This window comes from Sitodiplosis mosellana, unplaced genomic scaffold (assembly GCF_009176505.1).
Source record: "Sitodiplosis mosellana isolate CC-2019 unplaced genomic scaffold, AAFC_SMos_1.0 Smas_scaffold_6197, whole genome shotgun sequence".
In the NCBI taxonomy this organism is placed as follows: Eukaryota; Metazoa; Arthropoda; class Insecta; order Diptera; family Cecidomyiidae; genus Sitodiplosis; species Sitodiplosis mosellana.
Window position 1 is genome coordinate 478,159 of NW_022601438.1, and position 19,360 is coordinate 497,518.

Genomic DNA, 19,360 nt, shown 5'->3' on the forward strand with positions numbered 1-19,360 from the left:
ATTGCACATGGGTACCATATAAAAAACCATAGCAAGCCCCACATAAAAATTTTCATGACAGCGATTTCGGAAGCCATTTTGGTTCGCAACATTTCGACTAATTCCATTATTCCAACCAAATTTCGACAAAAAGTGTTGATGCGGTTTTGTTTGGCTCGTCAATATCTATAACTTTTACTAAGACATCAGCCCTTGAAAAGGCTTCTTGGAAAAGGAAAATTGGGGTACCTTCCGAACAAAAATTGATATTTTCATAGTAAATTCCATGAAAAACGTATATTTTGTTGGGGAGGTACCTTAAAAAGTCAATTTTGAGAGTTGTTGTCTGGATAGACTCCCCATATTTTCGAGAAAAAAATAACATTGCTCCAAGACACCATCCCTAAAAATCCTATACTTAAGGATTTTTTGGTCAAAAGTCGATTTTTGGGAGTTGAAATCGAATATGAGGCCAGAAATATGTGAAAACATCACTCGATTTGATCATGTAAGTACCCAAAATGTTCGTAAAGAAACATACTAAATGTTCAAAGGCAGAAAAGGTAGAAATCGCTTGCTTTTATTTGTCAGATCGAAGCTCGTAGTCGTGATTTGCTCATTTTGGCCTGAAATTTGTCTTATATGTGTGAATCAATTGCCGCCAAATTCCATCCAAATCGCAATCTGACAAGTACCAAAATGTTTGTACAGGTTCTGGCTACACGACACAAGTCGAAATCTGAACAATAGTCCACCGCCTGGGTGACTCGTAGAGCAAAAAATGTAAAAAATGCCAAAAAATTGCAATTTTTTTGGTCATTTTACACTGTAACTGGCTCAGAATGCCTTTTCAAGGGCTGATGTCTTAGTAAAAGTTATAGATATTGACGAGCCAAACAAAACCGCATCAACACTTTTTGTCGAAATTTGGTTGGAATAATGGAATTAGTCGAAATGTTGCGAACCAAAATGGCTTCCGAAATCGCTGTCATGAAAATTTTGATGTGGGGCTTGCTATGGTTTTTTATATGGTACCCATGTGCAATCTTTGCACCAAACCTATTTTTTTGAGGTATATTTTTCGAAACTGGCCGGACATTCCAGATGAGGGACAACTTTTTTTTTGAAGCAGTCTATTGCACATGCATTCGCTGCTTTTGTGCTATTAATTTTAAAGACTATGAAGTAAGGCAATCGAATAAATTATTTGAAACTCGATTCAAAAATATATAAAAAAATTGATATGAAATGCAATAAATGAGCATTGAGTGATAATAATCAAAAATGAATAATCATCACATTTGACACATTCTCTTTCTCTCGTTCTTTCTTCCTTTATAATTTCCCATACTTAATCATGTGATTAAATGTGAAAATTTGTGAAAAATTTCTTTAAAAAATTTAGTTGTCTCCCGTCGCCTCTTCGATCAAACAAAGATCTAATGTGACCACAGCATGATCGATTAATATGCTCGAGAACAATTCATCAAATCTGGTACAGATTTAAAAAAGTATCGTAAACCATCCAAATTGTAACATAGTCTTAAAATAAACCACTTTTCTGAATAAATACAAATAAGTCATATATTCATATTGGAAGTCTTTTTCGTGATCTTCTCAAATATGATATAAAAAAAAGAGTTACCCTTCAGAGTTTTGCAGAAAATTAGTCTATTTGTTCAATTGTTACAATTTGGATGGTTTACGATATCATCAGTCAGTGTACCAAAATGTGTAATGTTTTGTATCACTACCATAATGTGGTTGTATGTAAGTGCGTTTGTGTAGTAACATTGCGCTTTGCAACAACAATAGATGAACATAATATCAAACATGTTGAGCGCACACCAACAAATATCCATACCGTACGTTTGCTATGAGTTGTTGGCTTTTTTTCATCGTATATTACCTCTATGCTCAACGACTATGCAGCATGCGGTGCGCACACCGTATTGAATTCCAATGTGAAGCTACAAAAATGATTTTAGGCGAAGAAAAAAATATTGAATGCGAAAGAGCGAGACTTTATCTGTTCTGGATTTATTTGACTTTCGAGCAATCTACGGTGTAGAAGATTATTGAATGTTTTCAACTGTGTATGTGATTATATTTTTATTTTTGTATTTGGTTTCGCTGTAATTTATTCAACGCTTCATCTTCATACGCTTCGATCAAACGCCGTGAATATATTATTATATCCCGGCATATTGTTCACTTGTTGGACTCGTTTTATATAACGTAGATAGAAGTTTGTTCAACACCTTCTACAGTGTTTTTCAGAATACGAGACTTAAAAAATGGAACATTCCTTAAATTTAGAATGGAAGCATTTAAATCTAGAAATAAAGAAGAGTGAATTTAGTTTTTGGAAATGTAGAAGACAAATTGAAGAAAAAACAATCCTCAATGATGGTAAATGGAAAAATAAAAATAAAATAATTTATCTGGTGTACATTCATCTCATTGTTCTATTTTTGTTCCAATAAAGTTAGTGGGAGTTTGAAAAGTGGGCAATTGATTGCTATTTTGGGTGAAAGTGGCGCGGGTAAAACGACGCTACTGGCTGGCATTTCCTATCGGTTCCGAGGGAAACTAGACGGCCAGCTTTTGTTGAATGGCACACCAATCGATCGCTCAACAATGACGAAGATCTCGTGCTTCGTTCCACAGTTCGAAATCACGATTGATTCATTGACACCAAATGAGCATTTGTATTTTATGGCCGAATTGAAATTGGATCGAAAATGGTCGCGTTCACGTAAATATCAGCGAGTTGATTTTTTACTGCGAGAAATGGGTCTGCAGAGTGTCGCCAACAGTGAAATTAAAACTTTGTCCGGAGGAGAGCGAAAGAAACTGAATTTAGCCACCGATGTAAGTAGTTACCCTTTGATCATTTAAAATATCTGATTGAAATTTTGAAGGATTTGATTTTAGTCTTTTAGTGTTAGCGAATATGTTTGTTTGTTTTTTTAAATATAATTTGCTTTCATATGGATACTGATATATTGTTTTGAATTCCCTTTCAACATTTTACTCGACAAACTCTGAAACTAATAGGAAATTTGAAGTAGATTTTACTTTTATAGGAGCGATTTCCATCATCTAATCATTTTTTTTTTATTATTGCTTTATGTATTTAATTACAGTGGAATGAGATGGAGGAGGTAAACCATCCAAACTGTAACATAGTCCAAATTGTAACAATTGAACAAATAGACTAATTTTCTGCAAAACTTTGAAGGGTAACTGTTGTTTTTTATATCATATTTGAGAAGATCACGAAAAAAACTTCCGATATGAATATATGACTTATTTGTACTTTTTTAGAAAAGTGGTTTATTTTGAGACTATGTTACAATTAGATCTATGTTACAATTTGGATGATTTACGTTATCGCATTTATTTTATTTTATTACCATTGCAGTTGCTCACAAATCCGCCGATCATTTTCTGTGATGAACCCACAACGGGCTTAGATTCATTCGGTGCACGAAAAGTCATCGAAGCATTGAAGTATTTGTCCACATCACACAGTGAAACTTCATCAATGTCAATGGACGATCAATCAAATGAAATGAGTTTGAAATCACAATCGCCAATTAAAATGCCGCCAAAAGCCGTCATATGTTCGATACACCAACCAACGTCGGATATTTTCCAGTGTTTTTCCGAAATTATACTGATGCATACTGGTCGTTGCATTTTTCAAGGCAACACTGTGAATGCATTCAATTATTTTGTAAAGTTAGTAATGAAGTGCAAAAATTTCAAGCAATTATACTCAAATGAAAAAAAAATCCCATTTCATTTTCAGTATGGGATTTAATTGCCCTGCCAATTTTAATCCAGCGGATTTCTTTATCAAGACTCTCACGCAAATGGACAATCGGATAGGCGCCAAACCGGATGCAATCAATGATTTTGATGTCGCCTCCGAAGCGAATCAATCAAATATCGAAAGTTTAAATGGAAACGGTTTTGTTCTGAAGCAGTGTCGCAAGTAAGTTAATTTTCATCGATAAAACACTGTAAACATAAATTGAAATATATTTTTTCTTCAATTTGAAATGCATTGCAGTCATAATTCATTATGGGTGAAGCAAGTTTGGATTTTACTTCAACGAACGGCCATCAATGCAAGAAGAAATTTAAAGAAAATGTCGGTGGCTCTTATTTGCTATTTGGTGAGTGAAACTTTTCTTAAACGAACCAAAATAATCGCTTTTTCTATTTTTCCATTGAAATGTCAGGTTCCATTCGTTTCGTTTGGCATATTCTATTCGAATTTAACGGGTACAGTACAAGAGGATGTGCAGAATATTCAGGGCATTTTTTTCATGTTGGTGTGCGAAATTATGTTTTCCGTTATGTACCGATGTTTGAATTTCTGTTTAGCGAGCACTCCGTTATTACGCCGTGAGACAAATGAACGGATATATGGCCTATCAGCGTATTATGTGGCTGAGGTTCTGTCCGATTTACCATTTTTTGCCATTCGACCACTATGTGGCCTCATTATCACATACAATATGGCTGGATTCAATAAAGGAATCATCTTTTTCCTTGAGATGTGGTTAACTCTAATATTTTTGGCGTTCACCGCGAACGCATACGGTCTTATGTTGGTCGGAATTTTTCGATCGGTTATTCTCGAGGTGCCAACGGTGTTCAATCTCATTTTTTTGGCGGTATCGGGTGCATATGCCAGCCTAAGCGATTTTCCAATTTTAAAATATTCATCACTATTCTACTATGCATACGAAGCTATTTCCATTTTCTTCTGGAATGATGTCAGTGAAATTGGTAAGTAGAAATAAGATATCGATGTTGTTCTTTTGTTCGCTTTATTCAAAATTTAGTAGCTTGATTTTAATTCTAATTTTCATACATGAACATTCATCAAATAAATACATATTTAAATATGTGACATTTCATTTTCTAGGTTGTTCGGAGAGATTTGAGGGTCTTTGCTTGCGGAATGGGACTGAAGTTTTGATGAACATATCGTTCAACACTCAAACGAATGATGTATTTTGGGATTTTTTGGGACTTGTTATGCTGGGTTCGGTGATGCATACAATGGCTTTCATCGGTATTCGACGATTCATACAGAGCGCTGGCTATTATTAATACAGTTTTAAGTTGATATAAGAAACCATAAGTGCAATAAACGTTTTTCTACATTGCTTTTTTGTACTCCAACTAAATCAAAACTCACTGCCTCTAGATTGATTAATAAATCAATAATATTGCTACATTTGACGTTGTCACTGTGAACGAAAATGAGTGTTGCGAACATGACACGCATTAAATATAATCTTGCTTACATATGCTACCGATTTTGAGGTATTCATTGCGCCAATGCAAAGTTCATTCTTGTGACATTCATAGAGCTTCGTTCAATATGGCATACATTGTTGAATGCATTCAGACTGTTTACGCTGGTATTTTATTTATTTTCGGCTCAGTTTGTAAGTAGGTGTGTGTGTGTGCGATCACAGTATAACAGCAGCAAAACAAAACGAAAAAAAAACGAAAGACGGATAAACTCAACCCAAATCTTTTATGACAGCAAGCATGCAAGACTTTAAATTGGCATTCATTGACTTTTGGAACTCGTTTCGGCCGGTTAGCAACACAACTCCAACGCATTTTTTTTCTTTTCCAGAGTCGTTTTCAATCAGCATGCAATCTTGTTTAATCTATGACAATGTATCATTCCAAAAGATAAACTTCTCTTCTTTCAGTCTGATGTCTAGCAATTAAACTGTTTATCTTTTTTTAGGATGGATTAAAAAATCTTTTTGATTTTGTCTCTCTTTTGAAACTTGTAGTGATTTTGTAAGAATGTCACCAAAAAGAAAAAAAAAGGAATGACAACGATAAGAGAGACGCGTTTCGAAGAAACTGAAGAGATAATTGCATTATGATTACGCCCAAGACAATTATCTAAATGAGTGTGATGGTGATAATCATCACTGTTTAGCAATCATCTTGATGATGATTCCAACTGAATAGTAGTCATCTGAAGGTTTTCATAGTTTCTAGATGTTTAGGGCAGGCGCGTTCCGTGGTGTCACAATTAAAATAGAGTGAAAAACATCGGCGGCAAAATGGCCACAAACGTTATATTGGAATGGAGAAATCTCAATTTAATCATTGAAAAGCGGGAGTTTAATTTCTGGAAATGTCGCACCAACAAAGAAGAAAAACGCATCTTAGATAACGGTATAGAAGATATAAAACATATTTCGAATTTAAAATAGAAAAAATGATCCAATAACATTTCTTTGAATTAAAGTGAATGGAAGTTTAAAAAGTGGCCAACTTGTGGCGATACTTGGCCAAAGTGGTGCCGGAAAAACGACACTGCTGGCGGGTATTTCGCAGCGATTCCGTGGTCCATTGACTGGTCAAATTTTGGTGAATGGAAATGAAATTGATCGAAAAACAATGACAAAAATCTCTTGCTTCGTTCCACAATTTGATATCACAATTGACACGCTAACGCCCAACGAACATCTATATTTCATGGCTGAATTGAAATTGGATCGAAAATGGACACGATCTCGCAAAAATCAAAGAATTGATTTTCTGCTGCGCGAACTGGGTCTGCAACATGTTGCCAACAATCGCATTTCAACATTATCGGGTGGAGAACGAAAAAAACTAAACTTGGCTGCCGATGTAAGTGTGTTCGACTCGTTAAATCAGCAACAAGATGCCAGTACAATTGTGTTTTTCATTCATTTGTTTGACTTTATTCCGAAAAAAACACATTTCCATTCATTACAGTTGCTGACTAATCCACCAATAATTTTCTGTGATGAGCCTACCACGGGACTAGATAGCTTTAATGCGAGAAAGGTTATCGAGGCGCTGAAGTATTTATCAAATATAAACAGTGATACAGCAACCGCATCGACAACAGTTGAAAGTGATGAACTTGATAATGGATATGGAATGGAATTAACAACAACAAAAAATCAAATGCCAGCCAAAGCAATTATTTGTTCAATACATCAACCGACGTCGCAGATTTTCGAATGCTTTTCCCACATTATTCTTATGTATGCTGGACGATGTGTTTTTGGCGGCACCACGGACGAGGCATTCACTCATTTCTCCAAGTGAGTTTTGTGTTTACCATTGCAAATCAATCAGTATGGAAATGCGCATAAAAAACTGTTTTCCACAATTTCATACTTTAGATTGGGATTTGATTGTCCAGCTGCATATAATCCAGCTGATTTTTATTTAAAAGTTTTGTCAAATACAACGCAACAGGAGGAGGGTCAATATCGCAATTTTTTTGAAAATCCAATCGAAATCCTACGCAGATCAAGCCACTACAAACGACCAAATGTTGCCGATGTTGAGCGTTTCAATGTGAACGACTATAAAATGTAAGGCTGCATTCTTATTTCATCACTTGTAAAATTCTTACGATCGCTGATTTCTGACAGACGGAGTCCATTTTGGATCGAACAAGTGTGGCTACTGATGAAACGGTCTCTTTTAAACATCCGACGGAGCTATCGTGAAATTTTCATAGACATCGCTTGGTACTTGGTAGGTGTTCTTTTCTCCAATTTAAGAATAAACGAAACTCTTCCGAGGTGAAAATAAATCTGAATGCATTACCACACAGATTCCATTTTTTGTGATGGCAGCCATTTATCATGAGACCACCGGCCGTACACAAGAGTCAATTCAAGATGTCGACGGAGCTCTATTCATAATGGCTTGTGAAGTAATCTTCACAACATGCTATTCCATCATCAATTTGTACCCGTCTCTAATGCCAATCTTGCGCAGGGAAACCAATGAGCACATCTACAGTTTCTCTGCATATTATGTGGCCGAAGTGTTTAACGTGATTCCGGTGTCCATTTTAAGATCATTCGCGGGGATTGCAATAACATATTATTGGGCTGGTTTCATGAGCTTTTGGTTATTCCTAAAAATTGGCATCACACTTTTAATAGCTTCATTTGCATCCAACGCATACGGTCTATTCATATCTAGTCTATTCAAAATAGTTATCATGGAAATTGCGTCTGTGTGTGATTTGATATTTCTATGTTTGTCCGGTATTTATATGAATCTATATTCATTGCCGTATGCTCGTTATTTTTCGCCTTTCTTCTACACAAACGAAGCATTGTTGATATCGTTTTGGAGCAATGTTACACAAATTGGTATATACAACTGGATCAAATTTAATGCATACGTATTTTTTTTATATTTAATAGAAAATCATTTATTTCATCATAGAATGTCCCCAAAAATACGATGGAAATTGCCTGAAAAATGGCACCGAAGTACTGCAGAGCTTGTCGTATAATACGAATGCAAGCGATGTATGGGTCGATTACGTAGGACTGTTCGTACTGGGTTTAATTATGCATTTGTTTGCCTACATCGGTATCAGGAGAAATATCACAAGCGTCGGCTACTACTAAATTAATCGATGACAAATATAAGTTTGATCATGTAAATACATACAACCGAAGAATAAAGTTATCGAAAACTCAATGGTGGAAAATGTACGTCTTTGCTTATTACATATTTTCACTTTCATTTTTGAATTCAAAGTATCAAACCGGGCTAAGGGGAGGAAATTTCATTTCAGATTAGCGAAGCTATGTCACATTACATTCCATTTGCCTGCGAGAGAATGTGCAGAGATTTGACCAGATTCGCCAATGAAGACAATGACGGCGATGACGACGAAGAAGTGATAAATGTAATATAGTAATTGCAAAAGCAATGCCAATCCTTTACATCTTCGTTTTCCATCCACATTTGGTGTATTGTGTGTTATGTGTTACATAGCCATCGTATTTGGCACTTTCGAACGATTTCTATTTCTATAGAAATATCCATACCTTTTATGTTTAACATCTTTGTCGGATCGTACCGAACTGCATGCGACGGTGGCGGTGGTGATAGCGGCAGCGATGGCGATGGTACTGATGGTGGTGGTGGTGGTGGACGTTGGCTGTAAGGAGATACACACAGCAAGCAAATGAGCGAGAAAGACATTGGAATATTTTCCACATCAATCGTATGCATTCCATGCCATTCGATTCGATTCGTTTTGAAACGAATCGAAGAAGGTACGACATGAGAGCCCATGGGGTGTTTTTGATTGTATAATATACTTATGCTTGTACTGTGTGCGATGCGATACGAGAGAGACGTATCTATTTGGTATACAATATGGAATGTTGACACATTCAATTACATTTTGATTTGGCGTATTATGTTTTATGCTCCTTATCCATTTTTCCTTCATTTCATTTAAATAAATATCGACCGGATTTTTCCTTTATATTTGTTATGTAGCAGCAGCAGCAATACCGCCACAGCCACCGCTACTTCGCCTTCGCTCTGCCTTTGGATGCTGAATGTGTCGAATGTTAAAATGAAGCGAGAGAATAGAGCGTGGACGAGCGAGAGCGTGTGAGCGTATGAGCGAGGCAGCAAACAAGCAGACAGACAGACAGACAAGCAGGCAAACTGTTTTTGCTCAGAACAGAGAGCGAGAACAAAATGGTAATGCTACCAAATTCAACAGAAATTCCTATGTACTGTGTGTATAAATGATATAAATACAAAAAGCGAGAGACAATAATATTGATGACGGTGATCCAAATGAACCAACAACGGTAGAACGTCAACAAACGAAAGCCAAAGCCAACATGAGTGCGCTCAATTGCCAAAGACATCGACACTCTCTCTCTCTTTCTGATTCTTTGTCGCTATCGGCTACGGGAGCCACGATATAGCTACGGCTACGGTTGTGCGAAAGGCAACTTGGACGTTCTTCGCTTTTTAATGGTACATCATACATATTTTGTACGGTAAAAGACTTGCGCTAAACTATCAAATTGTTTTTAGTCACTGACTAGAGACGCTCTCTGCTGCTATTCATTTATGCCACACAAACGGCCAAGGAATTTCTTATGTAAATCCCTGTACTATATCTCTCACTCTGCTAGCTAGGTATATATACGTTATTAAATATAGCCATAGAGCCACAGAGCCGTACCATTTATATTATGTTTTAGAATCATATTTTTCGATATGAGTAATTTTAAAATGTATATAGTATTGACTTTACAGCAAAGTGATGTAGGACATTTTCTTATTCTTCATCGTCGTCGTCGTTGTCGTCGCCGTCGTTTCTTCGTCGAACGTAAGGCGAACAATATCGAGATTTAATTAATTAACGTCTTGTCGTTCGTTAATACAGAGCACCAAAACGAGACTCTGTTTTGCCGTTCTGCTAATCTGGCAATGTCCACTGGCGATTACATTATTATTTGTTGTGTTTTTTTTTTCGAGTGCGTGTGTCTGTTTGTGATTGCGTTGATTTGTAATTGTTAATTTTTCTTCTGTTCTTCGTCGCCGAATACAAATCGAATAAACCATTTCATCTTCATAACTAAAACAATATTTTTACACAACAACTTGATATTTGGATTTCTTGCAACATTTTACGTTTTAGTGAAAAACAAGACGAAAAATTGCAGTTTTTAATTTTTTTTTCTGTTCGTCGTTGTTATTAATATTTAATATTCAATTGAAACAAAAAATCATTAAACATTAAAAGAATTGTCAATGAGAAAAAATAACCAAATAATAAGAAAAAAAACACCCTTAAAAATTATCTTCATTGTGGCTATCGTCATAGAAGAAAAACTAAATTACATATATTGTCGTAGATTTAGTGGCATCACAATTTACAATTTCACAATCTACCTGTGCATTGTGCTATGGATACACTGATGCGATATACGTGTATATATACATAACGACAAAATATCACGGCGCTAAGATGTGTTTGAAGTGCATTCGCTTACCGCTCTCGCATACATCAATACATCAGAACTTGAAACGTACACAATAAGCTTCAGAAACACGAGCAAAGCTTTCCACATTAATTCTATATTTTCACCTGACCGACTAACGAGCCAACGTTCGGAGCCGCTCACATACCCAGAGTGTGAGCTTCGAACGAAGCGACCGAGAGAAAAGAAACACTATTTGTAGTATAAAAAAACGAAAATTCAAAGCATTGAATCATGTTGTCGCGGTCGATGAATGCAACAAGTCGTTTAAAAAAACGAGAACGCACGCAAAATTGGGCATTTGAGGAGAAACGATATCTGTTGGAATTGTGCAAACGTGATATGAATATCATTGAGAATAAGCGCTTGGATGCTGATCTCACAGCGCTGAAGAATCGAGCTTGGAAATCAGTTCATGAAGAATTTTGTAAACTCTTTGGAAATGAACGAAATTGTAATAGGCTCAAAGAGCAATGGAGACGAATGAAAGGTAAAGTATATCCACTTGTCCTTTTTATTGACTGAAATTATTGCAATTTAGTTCGAAGTTTACTCTTGTCTGTGTGTGTGTGTGTGATTTTTTTCTTCGAAGCTTGTACGCGATCAGAAATTCTCGACTACACGAACCGGGTATCGAAATATGGTCAAGAGATAGCCGACAAAAAACGGCCAAATGCATTTACATTTGAAATATGGGACTTCATGCAGAATGCTAAGCGAAACTCATGCAAAAATGATCCAGTACAAACCATCGATGGATCAACCACCAATCAATTGTCAACCGATGATAATGTGTCACAAGCAAATGCCAATGGTAATGAAACTCAGGTGCTTTCCGATGACGATGATGACGAATTATTCAATTGGTATGAGTACACTTTTTTTTTTATCTTACACGCAATTTTTTCATTTCAAACTAATGAAATGCGGCACATTTATTGTCATAAATAAAAAAAATCCTAGGCAAAAAACAACACAAAATTTGTGTGAGGTGGAAATAAAGGATGAATCATCGTCAAATGTTGGCGGTAATAACTTTGAAACACAGGGTATCAACGATAATAACACAGAGCGGGCGGCCACAAAGAAACCCAAACTGATCAAGCCAAGTGTCAACGATGATTCCTTTTCTCCCTTCAGCAATCCGATAACCACATCGTTTGACGTATTGAATTTACTGCGAAACAGTTCATTCAGTACAAACAGTTCACTCGGCAACAAGTATACCGACGAAATTCAATTGATAATCGAAATGCAGGCCAAGGAGCACGCTTTGCGTATGGATATTTTACGAGCTCAACTTGAAACCGCCAAATTGAATCGTGACATTGCCGAAATCAATAAAATTATACTGTTAAGAAACCTACAGAATGCACATGAATAGAATCTATTCGATAGTAGATGTTAAGATACCACAGATGTATAAAGTTCTAAGTTCAGATTATATTATTGAGAAAGAGACACAAAATAAAATTGAGAAAGTTTACCAAAATGCTGCTTTGTAATCTTGTTTTTATAATTTCTTATTTATTTACTCGGTTCAAATAAATCAACAAAATTGTGCCATTTGAACGTGATTTGATGCTAAGCAAAGTTGCACACTGAAGTTTACTAGAATTGCCAGCGAATGCGATGGAAAAATTCGCTATTGGAAAAAAAAAACAAATCGAAACGAAAGGATGTTAAACCAAGACCGATGTAAAATCGCAAAGGGAATTTTTCATATTGTATTGGTTGATCTATTTTGTGATTTTGGTGAGGGCTTCCTTGTGACGTTTCAATGCTTCTTCATGTTCTTGGATTTGTTTTTGATGGTAGTCGGCTTGGGTGATGTGATCGGCCCTCAACTTTTTCAGCTGTTCTTGTTGCTACAATCAATAAGAAAAATGCGCAATCAGTTTCATTCGTTGTTTGGTCATATGGGAGTAAAAAAATCAATTTACCCTTTTTAAGAAGTATTCTTCTTCACGAGCAGCCTCCAATTTACCGAAAGCGCCTCCGGCTTGTTAGAAAAATCAATGGTGATTTTAGTTGAATTAATTTACGAATCAAATAATCACAACAATAAAAAAAAAGTCGAATGAATACCTTCGCGAATAGCTCCGGCTTTTCCATCGCCAGCTGGACCTGACATGGCTCTTATACTACGACATAGATGAAAAAAAAATCATATGATAAAATTAATTTGCACTTTTTTCTCAATAAATGGAAGGTTTTAGTTTTCCAAAAAATAAAATAATTAGCTAAATATGGAAACACACATTTTTGGCAATTACGTAATCAGTCGGCAATAATAATCGACAATACGACAGCCCAAAAATTAAAAATAGATATATATATATATGACGTTCTGTACCCGGCAGTATACAAGCAATTTCATCGTTTTGAAGCGCAATTTCGACAACGAATTTTCCGCTTCGATTTCAATTTATTTAAATTTGTCTACATTGTACACTTACCCAAGGAGACGTGGAACAATGAACTTGGATGATCTCAAAGCGTTTTGGCTCATTTTTCTCTCGATGAAATGTTACGTGAAAATAATCGTAAGACTGTCTGGAGTTGTGTGACTTGGTGCACCTTCTCTAGAAATATGAAATATGCGACGAACATTGGAGTTTTGACACTTACGATTTGCGACTGGATAATGGCTGCAGTTAGATGGCGCCACTAAATATACATAAGTAAATGGTGTTTTCTACTGTTTTGGAAGAAAAATTAAATTCGTTTTAAAAAAATGCGATTATTATTTTTCGTACAATAAATGGAAACATTTGGATACAACCATTTTGTTTGAAATTGTATTAAATGTGCCCATTTGATAATCTGAATGTTTATAAAATGAGACGGTTGTAAAATGTGACGGCAGCGCCTGCTTCGAAACAAATCAAATTTGACAACTTTAACGTCAATTAATTCGGCTGAAGATGTTTTGTTTATACTTTGTGAATCATATTCGAAAGTAAAACATTCAAAAAATCCCTTACAAAACTAAGAAATGCACGCAAAATTACCGGTGAATAGTTAATAAATAGGAGATTGCTAAAACAGAAGATTATGGCTTGTTCGTTGTGCTATGAGTCCAGGGAGGTGTTGATTGATTTCGAAAGTGATGAAGCAAAACAGTTGTACATTGCCACGATACTCTATAAACATTTCCCATTTTGTTTCAATGTAAGGCACTATTACTTTGCAAATGCTTTTTTTAATTTGAACTACGATTTTACATTTCAACACTTGATTATTTTCCGCTAGGAAGAGCCGAGATTCGGTTATGTTTGCCGAAAATGTTGGTGTAAAGTGGATGTGTTTCATCAGTTTTTCATTCGAATAGAAGAAATTCAGGGCATTTGCTATAGAAGTGAGCATATTGATTCAAACAAGTGTGATACTACCTCGAGTGAATCGAAAGAGTTGATAATCAGTGAGAGTATCGAATTCCTTGAGAACGATGATATAACCAACAACTTTGACAATATTTCAACAGATCATAATTATTTCGATGAAAACAGCGGTATGTTGAACAATGTTGGGCATTTTTCGTTCCGGGAACTTTTTATTCATGTTATTTACATTCAATTTACAGATGAAGATGATCGCACAGAACTCTCTTTACCTTCAATTAAAGAAGAGACCGACGACACTGCACAGAAACAATTGAAAAATTCACTAAAGAAACGAAAATATAAAAAACACCCAAAATTAGAGAATCTGAAGTAAGAAAGTGGTTTTTGGAATGTGACAGTGGAGCAAGATTTAAAGATTTCATTCTAAATATTTTTTGGAATTTTTCAGGTGCAATGATTGCGAAGAGACATTTGTCAGCATATACAGATTGAAAAAACACGTAAAAGAGAAGCATCCCGAAGTTTCGTATCGATGCGAAAACTATCATTGTTCGGAAACTTTTGCATCCGCAGAACACTTGAAGGCACACACGAGAAAAAGGCATGGCAAAGTTCCGTGTCCACATTGTAGCAAGATGATTCTGGCGAAGGGTATGAAGAAACACATTCGAAAAGTTCATGAAGTCGACCAAGGAGTCGTGTGTCATCTGTGCGGTAAAGTTTCAAGCACTATTTTCATGCACAAGTACCACATTCGATCTGACCATGAGGTTCACGAAAGACTTCAATGTGACATCTGTAAAGAATGGTTAGTATCGTTTTTATATACCTTATTTCGTTTTTCCGCAATTGTTTTCTTTTTGTTGAGATCGTATTCATCTTGACATTTTTATTTTTAGGTATAAAAATAAGGAAAATCTGCGATCACACATGAAAAGTATTCACGTGGAAGGGCCAAAAACTTGTAATATATGTGGTCGGATATCCACAAACATGAAGGCGCTATCGAAACACAAGAAAATTCATTTGGAAGGCTCAAAGGAACGGTTCAAGTGTATTGTTTGTGGAAAGGGATTTCGTGATCGCACCAAGCTAAAAGTAAGAATATGAATAATTTTTGCTATAAACCAACCTAAATCGGTCATAACAACAACATTTCAATTCGCAGGAACATGGTTACATTCATACTGGCATAACAGATGCGTATGTTTGCCAGTTTTGCGGGAAAGCTTTTCGTTTTGGCTCGTCCATGTATGCTCATAGGAAAAAAGCCCATCCAAACGAGATGAATGCATTGAAATTTAGCTGAGATTCGTGATTTGATCGAGATTAATCAACGCGTTTTCCATCACAAAATAAAATCGCATTTCAGAAGAATATGAAGAAAAGAAATTTAAAGATACGACGATTCGCCATCGTAATCAGTGTCAATAATTGAACATTTTATTTGTTATGTTATCGAACATTGTCAAACCACACACCGTGATTTCCAGCAAATTATTTTAATGACAAAAATGTTGACTTGAATATGTTTTAATAAAATTCATACATGACAACACTTCGAATTGAATTGAAAAAAATGGTTTATTTTCATAGTCTCAGTTGAAAACAAATATTTATTACATTATTATTTTTTATTATAACATATTTATATTGAGCCACAGTTATTCATACCAAATCTGGCTGTTGATAAAATGAACAGAAAAAAAAAAAATGAAACCATTTCGATAGGACTCGTGCAATGTTTGTAATTTGTATGGACATCAACAAAAGCGAAAGAGACAACAGCATATGTTCAATGATATCCGGTTATTTCACTGGAACATAAATCGCTGTATGATTCACTCTTCATCTTCCGATCGGTTTCGATTTCCGTGTCGTCTTTATTGAAAAATATACAATAGTGCGACGAATGTTCGAGTTTTGTGAAACAAAAACAATTATTCACTTTTCCATAATGGATAGTCTTATAACAGAGAATGAGACAAAATTAGAGCGCAAAGATCATCGGAAGAATGAATTCAATTGATATTGCGACCAATTCACAATGGTTGACTTTATGTCAATTTCCATTATTCTACCATCTTAAAGAAGATGTATTTTTCTGAATTGATGGGTTGTAGTTGATTTATTTCAAACAAGGCCTCTAGTATTGATTTTTTATGAGATCAACTCGCTGAAACGGGAACAATAAGCGGAGAAGGCTCATCGGTCATTGTGAACGATATTTAATATTCAGCAATTTCAATGCATGTGGCAACATAGAACCGATCGACCGTCTCTGTTGGTCATGCGGTGCGCATTTGCTGAATTTGATTGCCGGATGCATGGCTAACGCTCTCTTCATCTCTGTCTGTCACGCACGCGTTGCGTCCTCGCGCTTTCTCATATGCCTATGAGAGTGAAACACTTTGCAAACGTCGTACCGCGTACGGTTTCATTTCACGACGCTGATGCTCATTGCTATTTAGGAAGCTGAACAAGAAAGACACCATCCAACTTACAATAACAAAACACAACAACAACAATAACAACTAAAACAGTTTCTTTTGCAAGTAGTAAGTTGCACATTAACAAAAACAAATCCAAAATCAAATGCGAAATCATTAATTGTATTTTTACAAAAAAACAAAAAGAATTAAAGTAAGCAATCGGAAGTTATCAAGTTGTTAAAACCGAATTCATAGAAAATAAGAGAAAAACCAGTTTGCGTTGGGGCAGAAATTCAGTGATATTTTTAAATGAAGACTGTGCTGATTACGGTAAGTGTCATTATTCCATAATTTTTGTTTTAATTTGAAATGTAAGAATATTGTTATGTTTTATCTATTCTTGGCAAATGTTTGCATCTTTCTCTGGTAATAAAACTCGACTTTTCGATCGGTTTGGTTAAATAATAAAAATGTGTATATAAGACAATTTGGCTGCTGCATCAAGCGGCTCAATCGAGAGTTTAGGTTAAGCAGTTTCAGTGAAGAAGAATAACAGGACGAAAAACAAGTAATCAACAAATATCAATCTGGAATTTTTAAGAACACGTGTGAAATTTGTTGTTATACTTTTTTTGATCTGACTGCACTCGGTTTATTAGTCGGTCGTCATTCTGTATGGTTTTGCAAATCATCTAGAATATCACTCTTTTTATCTTGAATTGGAAAAAAAAATCTGAATTTTGTGTTATATCTGCATAATTTTTTGGATGATTAAATCATATCGATGCGATGATCGATGTGAATTGCGTCGGAAAACTTTGCCATATCAATGCAATTTTCCAACTTCAAACGTGTCCAAATCGAAGAAGAAGAAAAAAAAAATTCCATGGCGTTCATATCCGCCATTTTAGATTTGGTTTTTTCTTTCTGTTCTATACGCAGAGAGAGAGTGAGAGAGAGTGCTTGTTAAAACGTTTATATTTCACAATACACAGGCAAGCATCCGAGGAGCGAGAACGCTCATTTTCGGGTGAATTGGTGTGCCGTCGCATATATTGGTGATTTTATCGGTCGGAACGAGAATGCGTGCGACTGTATGCGTGCGGTAAATGTTGTTATGTTGAGAGCTGAACACAGAGAGGCAGCGAACACATGAACAATGTGACCGACCGACAGCATTAAAATTATTTGGCTTTATTTATTGGACAATCTCCTTCAAAATCAGGGGCTGTTCGAAATAGTTTTCACTTATTTATTCATTTGTTGCTGCTCTGCCGTATTTCTGTACTGCGAAGTGGTCAAATTGGACCATTTACAACACCAAATCTACAGATGACAAATGATATAGAGAGAGATTCGGTTGTTGTTGTTGTTGTTGTTGTTGTTGTTGTTGTACCGCTTTCCGCGTATTTAACACCACCGTATACCGTTTTCAATCAGTATACCTATCTGTGAATATCGTGTAACAGCGTTCAAATATACAACAGACGATGACGACGCACAACACACATCATATACATAAAAATAAACATGGAAAATCCGCCAATGATCATAATATGTGGTATTTCACTTGCACGACTCGTTCACTGAACAACGTAAGATGACAGCAGCGCGCGATGACGACGAACATACAACGAACAAAAAAGCACACATTGCTCGTTCGTTTTACTACCACTTTGGCAATATAATCGAGAGAACGAACGAACGAACGAAGACACGAGCGCGCGCGATTTACAGACTTTGAAGAGACTGTATACGGATGAAAATGTTGCCGTCGCGGACATACACATGTCCACCACCAACGAGGAGTTTCGCAGTTGGATTTCATGTGTTTTATTTATTTCGTGTTTTTATTCTTTTTTCTGCTTTTGCTTTTGCTTGATTCTTCTGCTTCTTTTTTTCTCCATTTTCACATTTTTCTCTCTTTCCGCGCAACGAGCGCTCGTTGCTGTTCGTAATCGCATTCGCACATTTTCTGTGTGTGTATCTTCGTGCATGGTGCGCCGCCACTCATATCAAATGCTCAAGTGCTTTTGTTGTTGCTGCTGTTGTTCGGTTTGCCGTATTTTTGATATTTATGTGGATCTGATCGAGGTTTGTCATTCGCGTGTGCGCTCTTCTTTTTTCCGTTCGATTCGGTGAAGCGAATGAGTGTGCGAATAGATATTTTATATATCGAAATTATTACGAGTATAATTTAGTCTACCTACTTTTTCCTCTCTTCTTTTGTTGATTCTCATGTGTCAGACTCTGAATATCTGTCGGGCTGGCTTGTTTTCTATGCGAGCAGAGAGCTTGTTAATTTTATGACAATGGTTATGATGATGAAAATGTAAGTGTCTAAGCGGTGTGTGTTTCCATCTATACATGTGCCATAGTTAATGTGTACATACATGAATTTAATGATACCGAATGGAGCGCCATACAAAAACGGAATGGAAAAGTAATAATACGAAGACCTCAAATTAAATCATACAATCAACATTATTTCAATGATAAATTCTCGGTCGTTTACGTATTCTATTTGCTTGAAGTTGATTCTTTCCAGCGCGAATGAAATGAAAGAAGAAAAAAACGACGACGACGACGACGACGACGACGACGACGACGGTGACGATACAACAGAAGAAAAAATCGTCTGGGGGAAAACCGAAGCTGAAAGCACATTGATCATACACAAAACACAATTCTAAAAAAACTGAACATTGATTTTTTTTTCTGCTTCTCTCTGTGTATCTCT

At 35.9% G+C, this 19,360-nt stretch overlaps 6 protein-coding genes across 21 annotated transcripts in view; 5 read left to right on the top strand and 1 right to left on the bottom strand.

Annotated features, from left to right (window-relative positions):
* Window positions 1-1,960: 1,960 nt before the first annotated feature.
* LOC129577490 (protein brown-like) lies at window positions 1,961-5,168 on the top strand. 2 transcript variants are annotated; one of them, XM_055464647.1, is made up of 7 exons: window positions 1,962-2,391; window positions 2,468-2,853; window positions 3,407-3,726; window positions 3,797-3,982; window positions 4,061-4,166; window positions 4,233-4,785; window positions 4,925-5,168. In XM_055464647.1, exons 1-7 carry the CDS (start codon window positions 2,277-2,279, stop codon window positions 5,110-5,112), a joined length of 1,854 nt encoding a protein of 617 aa, XP_055320622.1. In that variant the 5' UTR covers window positions 1,962-2,276; the 3' UTR covers window positions 5,113-5,168. The 2 variants fall into 2 exon arrangements, with proteins under 2 accessions (XP_055320621.1, XP_055320622.1); XM_055464646.1 differs by having other exon boundaries at window positions 1,961-2,391; window positions 4,061-4,785.
* A 694-nt stretch (window positions 5,169-5,862) lies between these two features.
* LOC129577494 (protein brown-like) lies at window positions 5,863-8,530 on the top strand. The gene is made up of 7 exons (XM_055464702.1): window positions 5,863-6,210; window positions 6,284-6,669; window positions 6,778-7,112; window positions 7,194-7,388; window positions 7,449-7,554; window positions 7,634-8,183; window positions 8,260-8,530. Exons 1-7 carry the CDS (start codon window positions 6,096-6,098, stop codon window positions 8,445-8,447), a joined length of 1,875 nt encoding a protein of 624 aa, XP_055320677.1. The 5' UTR covers window positions 5,863-6,095; the 3' UTR covers window positions 8,448-8,530.
* A 113-nt stretch (window positions 8,531-8,643) lies between these two features.
* On the top strand, window positions 8,644-12,507 carry LOC129577496 (uncharacterized). The gene is made up of 3 exons (XM_055464705.1): window positions 8,644-11,331; window positions 11,434-11,707; window positions 11,805-12,507. Exons 1-3 carry the CDS (start codon window positions 11,076-11,078, stop codon window positions 12,223-12,225), a joined length of 951 nt encoding a protein of 316 aa, XP_055320680.1. The 5' UTR covers window positions 8,644-11,075; the 3' UTR covers window positions 12,226-12,507.
* On the bottom strand, window positions 12,347-13,455 carry LOC129577498 (ATPase inhibitor mai-2, mitochondrial-like). The gene is made up of 4 exons (XM_055464707.1): window positions 13,301-13,455; window positions 12,930-12,985; window positions 12,785-12,843; window positions 12,347-12,709 (listed from the first exon to the last, which is right to left on the bottom strand). Exons 1-4 carry the CDS (start codon window positions 13,351-13,353, stop codon window positions 12,581-12,583), a joined length of 297 nt encoding a protein of 98 aa, XP_055320682.1. The 5' UTR covers window positions 13,354-13,455; the 3' UTR covers window positions 12,347-12,580.
* A 287-nt stretch (window positions 13,456-13,742) lies between these two features.
* Window positions 13,743-15,741, top strand: LOC129577495 (zinc finger protein 595-like). Its single transcript, XM_055464703.1, has 6 exons — window positions 13,743-14,015; window positions 14,097-14,355; window positions 14,428-14,557; window positions 14,637-14,996; window positions 15,088-15,286; window positions 15,357-15,741. The coding sequence occupies exons 1-6, from the start codon at window positions 13,899-13,901 to the stop codon at window positions 15,495-15,497; spliced, it is 1,206 nt and encodes a 401-aa protein (XP_055320678.1). The 5' UTR covers window positions 13,743-13,898; the 3' UTR covers window positions 15,498-15,741.
* Window positions 15,742-16,612: 871 nt separating this feature from the next.
* The window catches only part of LOC129577491 (longitudinals lacking protein, isoforms A/B/D/L-like), an 89,909-nt gene continuing 87,161 nt past the window's right edge, over window positions 16,613-19,360 (top strand). For 4 of the 15 annotated variants that reach the window (XM_055464693.1, XM_055464652.1, XM_055464658.1 and 1 more), the window contains exons 1-2: window positions 16,613-16,746; window positions 16,825-16,950. The gene's annotated coding sequence lies outside the window, so the exon portion shown is untranslated. Of the gene's footprint in view, window positions 16,951-19,360 lie in introns of all 15 variants that reach the window. The other 11 variants (XM_055464696.1, XM_055464684.1, XM_055464648.1 and 8 more) reach the window with 8 other exon arrangements.

Excerpts from the sequence above, each read along its gene's own strand:
- LOC129577494 (XM_055464702.1), top strand. The coding sequence starts at position 6,096 with ATGGCCACAAACGTTATATTGGAATGGAGAAATCTCAATTTAATCATT. Across the intron at positions 7,555-7,633 it reads TAGACATCGCTTGGTACTTG|ATTCCATTTTTTGTGATGGC; the intron begins GTAGGTGTTCTT and ends ATTACCACACAG. Across the intron at positions 8,184-8,259 it reads GAGCAATGTTACACAAATTG|AATGTCCCCAAAAATACGAT; the intron begins GTATATACAACT and ends ATTTCATCATAG.
- LOC129577495 (XM_055464703.1), top strand. The coding sequence starts at position 13,899 with ATGGCTTGTTCGTTGTGCTATGAGTCCAGGGAGGTGTTGATTGATTTC. Across the intron at positions 14,558-14,636 it reads CCAAAATTAGAGAATCTGAA|GTGCAATGATTGCGAAGAGA; the intron begins GTAAGAAAGTGG and ends GGAATTTTTCAG. Across the intron at positions 14,997-15,087 it reads TGTGACATCTGTAAAGAATG|GTATAAAAATAAGGAAAATC; the intron begins GTTAGTATCGTT and ends TTTTATTTTTAG.
- LOC129577496 (XM_055464705.1), top strand. The coding sequence starts at position 11,076 with ATGTTGTCGCGGTCGATGAATGCAACAAGTCGTTTAAAAAAACGAGAA. Across the intron at positions 11,332-11,433 it reads GCAATGGAGACGAATGAAAG|CTTGTACGCGATCAGAAATT; the intron begins GTAAAGTATATC and ends TTTTCTTCGAAG. Across the intron at positions 11,708-11,804 it reads GATGACGAATTATTCAATTG|GCAAAAAACAACACAAAATT; the intron begins GTATGAGTACAC and ends AAAAAATCCTAG.
- LOC129577490 (XM_055464646.1), top strand. The coding sequence starts at position 2,277 with ATGGAACATTCCTTAAATTTAGAATGGAAGCATTTAAATCTAGAAATA. Across the intron at positions 2,854-3,406 it reads AACTGAATTTAGCCACCGAT|TTGCTCACAAATCCGCCGAT; the intron begins GTAAGTAGTTAC and ends TTACCATTGCAG. Across the intron at positions 4,786-4,924 it reads GAATGATGTCAGTGAAATTG|GTTGTTCGGAGAGATTTGAG; the intron begins GTAAGTAGAAAT and ends TTCATTTTCTAG.
- LOC129577498 (XM_055464707.1), bottom strand. The coding sequence starts at position 13,353 with ATGAGCCAAAACGCTTTGAGATCATCCAAGTTCATTGTTCCACGTCTC. Across the intron at positions 12,844-12,929 it reads AGCCGGAGCTATTCGCGAAG|CCGGAGGCGCTTTCGGTAAA; the intron begins GTATTCATTCGA and ends TTTTCTAACAAG. Across the intron at positions 12,710-12,784 it reads AAGAATACTTCTTAAAAAGG|CAACAAGAACAGCTGAAAAA; the intron begins GTAAATTGATTT and ends TATTGATTGTAG.